Genomic DNA, 6,575 nt, shown 5'->3' on the forward strand with positions numbered 1-6,575 from the left:
CCCAGGCGGGTCTCGAACCCGCGGGCTCAGGCAGTCCTCTCACCTCGGCCTCCCAAAGTGCTGGGATTACAGGCTGAGCCACCGAGCCCAGCCATAAAAAGTTTTTAATGAAAAAACGTTTATAGTTATAAGTGGGACAGTATTTGGACTATGCTATTATTAATCATTAATGAAGCTGCTATAATATTAGTCAGTTTTCCCTAACATTACTCCTTTTTCTCAATCATTACACACACTCTCAGCACCATACTTTTGCTAACATCCACATTTTCCAAGGAAGAAAGACATTAGCATAGGAAGAATATAAGCTGCAATATTTATAACCACAAGTAAGATTTAAATCATGGTAGGTCTTGACACTGATGCTTAATACTGGTTCACTAGTATTAGAAAATTTTAATTCTCACACTCTGGCAGGTAAAATGAATTATGCATTGGCTTCAAATAGAAGAAACATTGTTCTGATTGTCCTGTGTTTCCATTTAAAGTCCAAAAATTTTAAATAACTTTAAAATCCATTGTATATTTTGTCTTTCAAGTCTCCATATGGCTTTAGAAACAAGTGTCAACAAATCTTATTCACAAGATAAAGCATAACCCCAGAAAAAAATCACAGCTACAGCATTTACATACTAACCTAGAGTTATACAGAGCCTTAGGGATAATATACTCTAACTTTGCATTTTTCCAGTGAGAAAACTGAGACCCAAACAGGTTAAATTAAATGACCTGCCTAAATTCTGCTTTCACGACAGAATAGTAGATCACATCCTATATCCCCGGACTCCTTGTCTCGTGTCTTTCCATCATACATCATGCATTGTACAGCCAGAGACTTTTGTTCTTCTTCATAGCATTGCACCATTTGACTGTAGATTAAATGGTTTAGAAATAACCGAAAAGCCACTGTCTTTGAAAGTGTATTCTTTTGGGGATATTATCTACAGTAGATTATCTATTGCAACGTCTTTGTCACTGACTCTGTCTTTGAGACTTCAAAAACCATATTCTTTCCTCTATACTCCACTACTTCCTATAGAACTTTCTGCTATTGTTATATCCCAAAATAACAGATAATTGATACAAATCTGTGTGTAAATAGACTGTGTTCCCCTTGATGACAAGAACTAAGGGTAATTCTTATTTGTATTCCTTAGCAACTGGCGCATAATTTGTGATCAGTATGTATTTGTCAGATTGGGTTATTTTAAAGGATAAATAAATTCTATAAATTATATCTTGAATTGCTAACAATTTTGAAATGTCCATTTTATTGCTTTCTTTTAGTTATATATACGATGAAGATTTTATGAGGAGAAAAACTAAATGCTTAGCTTCTTTTTTTTTTTTTAAGTTGGAGTCTCACTCTGTCACACAGGCTGGGGTGCAGTAACCTGCTCATGGTCACTGTGGCCTCCACCCGCAGAGCTCAGGCAATCCTTCTGCCTCAGCCTTTCAAGTAGCTGGAATTACAGGCACACACCACCATGCCCGGCAAATTTTTTTATTTATCGTAGAGATGAGGTCTCACCAATTTGCCCAGGCTGGTCTCGAACCCTTGGGCTCAGGTAATCCTCTCACCTTGGCCTCCCAAATCGCTCAGATAATAGGCGTGAGCCACCACAGCCCACCAATTAGCTTTTTAACAATATAGTGTGCCATTACTCTTTATTAAAGTAATCTCAGCTTTACTTCTTTTAGGTCTAAAAACTGTGATAGATTTATGTTTAAAACTATATGATATGATTAAATTTCTAATCTATATGGTAATAATAGCTATCATTTATTGAATGCTCTTTCTGTGACAAACCCTTTACTCTAGTAACATTTACATTAATTATCTCTCATCCTCACAACAACCCTGTAAATACAATAAATATTGTCTCCATTCTACATAATGAAACTGAGACTCAGGAGGGCTAAGTAACTTGATCAAGTAGATATGTAGATACAGCTGTGAAAAGTTGTGAATTCAAAGCTTTTGTTCTTTCTGATCACTTCATGCTATTATATTGTTTTTGTTTTGTTTTGTTTTGTTTTGTTTGAGTAGGAGTCTCACTCTGTCACCCAGGCTGGAGTGCAGTGGCATGCTCACGGCCACCGCAGCCTCTACCTGCTGGGCTCAGGCTATCCTGCCTCAGCCTTCCAAGTAGCTAGAACTACAGGCAAGCACCACCATGTCTGGATAAATTTTTTATTTTTTGTAGAGATGAGGTCTCACAAAGTTGCCCAGGCTGGTCTCGAACTCATGGGCACAGACAATCCTCTCACTCCAGCCTCCCAAAGTGCTAGGATTATAGGCATGAGCCACTGTACCCAGCCCATGCTGTTGTATTGAAAGAATATCCAATAAGTTAGGAACATTTTAGACTTTGTGTTTGAAGAAATGCCTTACTAAGTGAAATAAAATTATTTTTGCAGGTACATAGTTTAAACTTCTTCCATAAACTATCATCAGCATTTTAGTGACTTAGCACAGTAGTAGTTTTTCTTACATAAACTCTAAAGTGAGAGATTAATAATTCTTCAAGCATTGATTCAGGGACTCAGGTTCTTTACATATTGTGATACTGCTGGCATCATGTGGCTTCCAAGGTAGAAAGAGTATGAAGGATTATACTTGGATGTAATTTATGGGCAAGTAACTTCTGAAGTAACTTCTACTTGCATCCTTTTGGCTAGAACTCAAGTTCAGTGATCATACCTAATAATGTAGTAAGTTTTATAATGGAGTTGTTCCTTCTACATCGCATCTTGCTATTGTTTTTGTTTTGTCAAAACAAACAAAAACTGGTGCCTAGAACAACTAGCTGGTGCCCAGAAAGAAAGGAAAATGAGTTAGGCAAACAGCCAGTCTGTGTCACAGCATCTTTAATATGTAAACAAATCTTATAAATCAATAAGAAAAAAGAGGCATCTCCCCCTAGTAGAGAAACAGGGGAAAGGCATTTTACAAAAGAAGAGAACAAATGATCAATAAACATATGTGAACATGCTTTATTTAGCAAAATTAAAAGTAATACAAGATAAAACAGTATGATATCTTTTTAATCTATCTAATTGGTATATTTCAAGGTAATGGCAAGGCTAGAGTGTGGGAAAATGGGTACTCATAAATTGGGTGGAAATGTTAAATTGGCTCAGGCTTCTGGAGACAGTATATATCAGCATTTTAAATGAACATGCTCTTTGATCTGTCAATTATTCTAATAGTTTATACTAAGGAAATAAATGGACAAAGCCCCAAACCCTATAATTTTAAATGTTCTTTGCTACTTTAATTATAAAGTCAACCAAGTGGAAATAAGTTAAAAGTTCACGAATAAGGGATTGATTAAATTACATAAGGTAGAATACTGTGCAACCATTGAAGAGTATGAAATGGTTAACATTTAGTATATGTGTGGACATTGAAAGACAACACATTGTTAAGTTAAAAACATAGGTTACAGAGTAAAATCAAATGGCATATAAAATAATATGTCTGAGTGTTAATATAAATATATATATGTGTGTGTGTAGCCTGGCAGAGTGTCTCATGCCTGTAAATCCAGTGTTTTGGGAGGCCAAGGTGGGAGGATCTCTTGAGGCCAGGAGTTAGAGACCAGCTTGGGCAACATAACAAGACCCCTCTCTAAAAAAAAAATTTTTTTTTTAATTAGCTGGGCTTGGTGGCACATACCAGCAACTCAACTGCTAGAATGGAAGAATCACTTGAGCCCAGGAGTTCAAGGCTATAGTGAATTATATTCAAGCCACTGCACTTCAGCCTGGGTGACAGAATAAGACCCTGTTTCAATAAAATAAAATATATAACTGTATATATGTGTGTATACATATGTGCATTTGTTTAAACAGAAAATGGCAAAAAGTAGGCCAGGCGTGGTAACTCACACCTGTAATCCCAGCACTTTGAGAGGCCAAGGTAGGTGAATTGCTTGAGGCCAGGAATTTGAGACCAACCTGGACAACATAGCGAAGCCTTGTCTCTACAAAAATAAATAAATAAATAAATAAATTAGCTGGGTGTGGTGGCACATGCCTGTAGTCCCAGCTACCCAGGAGACTGGGGTGAAAGGATCACCTGTGCCCAGGAGGTCCAGTGTGGGTAACAGAATGAGACCCTTACTCAAAAAATATATATATAAAAGTATACAAATAAGGGTTCATTTTCTAGAGGGTTGGTTAATGGAAGCTTATCACTTTCTACTTTATTTCTGCATTTTTGCCCTTTTTTGTAATAAACAATTTTATTATGAAGAGAACACTATCTTTAAAAAGCAAATCCCTTCAAACTTTTTTTTTTTTTTTGAGTTGGAGTCTCTCTCTGTCACCCAGGCTGGAGCGCAGTGGCACTCACGCTCACGGCCACCCCAACATCGACCTGTTGGACTCTGGGGATCCTTCTGCCTCCGCCTTCCAAGTGACCGGAACTACAGGTGCACACTACCATACCTGGATAATTTTTGATTTATTATAGAGATGAGATCTCGCCAAGTTGCTAGTAATCCCAGCACTTTGGGAGGCTGAGGTGAAAGGATTGCCTGAGCCCACGGGTTTGAGACCAGCCTAGGCAACATGTTTATTTTTATAATGTACCTGTTATTTATCCTTATATACCTCATTTGAATAGCTTCTTTGTTGTTGTTTAGCAAGTAAAGAACTAGAAATGACTGCAGGAACTGGTAAAATTCACATTGCTAAGTTAAAAACATAAGTTACAATGTAAAATCAAATTGAATGTAAAATAATATGTCTGAGTGTTAGTATAAATCTATATAAATGTGCTACCTGGCATAGTGACTCATGCCTGTAATCCCAGCACTTTGGGAGCTCAAGGTGGGAGGATCTCTTGAGGCCAGGAGTTGGAGACCAGCTTGGGTAACATAACAGGACCACTCGCTACAAAAACATTTTTTTAATTAGCTGGGCATGCAATAATTGACTTGCCTGAAAAGACTAAGCCATTATTGCTATTCCCAAAAATGACACTTTCTCAAAAAACTCACTTAAAACTTCTCAAAGATTGAACTAATTCCCCATGTTTTCTTAGAGTATCACTTCATATTAACTTCATATTTCATGTGTCATCCTAATAAATGTATAATTTCTCTTCGGTGTCAAGTATTTGCCTGTAGATCTGCTACCTCTCTCAACACAACTAGAGAGTCAGTGAGAAGTATGAAATTTTTGTCTTCTGAGATATGGAATATTTTACCATGAAGGTGATGACTATCTTAGTTGTGTGAGAGATTTTGAGTCTGCAAAACAAATGCTTACTCTTTTCTGAAGAGATTTGCTAATAGAATCCCAATTATACAGGCGTCGGGCTGTCTGTTAGAATCCTAGTTCTGCTACTTGATAGCCACTTGACTTTGAACAAGTTACTTAACTCTATGTGCTTCAATCTCCTCATCTATAAAATGAGGATAATAGAACTTATTTTGTAAGATTGTTGTTAGTATTAAAAGAGATCATTGTAGTACAGTGTAGGCAAGTAGTAAACAATAGTTATTATTCTTACTTTTCTATGTTTTTGCTTTCTGATGTTTTTCTGGATGTGGGTTTGATTCTGTATTAGGTTCAGAGCATCATTCGTTCCCAAACCAGTATGGGTATGCGCCACAGAGATCGTCCTACTACTGGCAACACTCTCAAGTCCGGCTTATGTTCAGCCCTCACAACCTACTTTTTTGGAGCTGATCTCAAAGGGAAACTGACGATCAAAAACTTCCTTGAATTTCAGCGTAAACTTCAGCATGATGTTCTGAAGCTAGAGGTAAGCATTTCTTGGACTTCAAGAGACCCAGGACATGTGAAGGCACTGGGTAGGAGGCCTGTACTATAGGCGTTATTTGAATTTACCTCCAACTATGAGAACTGATTGCTTTGAACCTTACTGGTGATCTGTCTTTCCTGGCAGCAGGTAGGAAATAACATGTTCTCTAAAAATGTTATGGAGTAAGGTGGTTCTGGAACTGAAAACCAAAAAAAGTCTAAATTTGAAAATCTTTGTTGTCTTTGGATTCTCAGCTTGTGGAGAAAAAAATTCAGGGATTAGAGCAGTTCTCACCTGGGCATGTATCCCCACTGTTAAGTTTACTGTGGGGAAGACACCAAAAGACAGAGATGAAGAAATAACAAATAGCTCTTTCTATGAAAGTTTGCAAAGGTAATAACTGTTGGAAGCACAAAATACAGAATAAAAAATACTATATCTACTTAGCCAGGTGTGGTGGCACGCACCTACCGGCAACCTTAGCTACCCAGGAGGCTGAGACAGGAGGATAACTTGAGCTCAGGAGTTCAAGACCAGCCTAGGTAACATATTGAGATCCTGTCTCTAAAAAATATATTTTAAAAAATGTTTTAAGCCAGGCTTGGTGGCTCAACCTGTAATCCCGCACCTTTGGGAGGCTGAGGTGAGTGGATTGCCTGAGCCCGCGGGTTCGAGACCTGCCTGGGCAACTTGGCGAGACCTCATCTCTACAATAAATCAAAAATCAGCCGGGCATGGTAGCACGTGCCTGTAGTTCCAGCTACTGGAAGGCTGAGGCGGAAGGATCGCCGTAGCC

The 6,575-nt window shown here is 38.0% G+C and overlaps 1 protein-coding gene across 5 annotated transcripts in view; it reads left to right on the forward strand.

Annotated features, from left to right (window-relative positions):
- MICU1 (mitochondrial calcium uptake 1) overlaps positions 1–6,575 on the forward strand; it is a 198,374-nt gene that overhangs the window by 101,446 nt on the left and 90,353 nt on the right. For all 5 annotated transcript variants that reach the window (XM_008052026.2, XM_008052027.2, XM_021709539.1 and 2 more), the window contains one exon: positions 5,582–5,779. In XM_008052026.2, coding sequence (XP_008050217.1) covers positions 5,582–5,779 — 198 coding nt within the window. The remainder of the gene's footprint in view (positions 1–5,581; positions 5,780–6,575) is intronic.

Source organism: Carlito syrichta, unplaced genomic scaffold (genome assembly GCF_000164805.1).
Source record: "Carlito syrichta isolate Samal-C Ts95f unplaced genomic scaffold, Tarsius_syrichta-2.0.1 Scaffold254036, whole genome shotgun sequence".
Taxonomy (NCBI): Eukaryota; Metazoa; Chordata; class Mammalia; order Primates; family Tarsiidae; genus Carlito; species Carlito syrichta.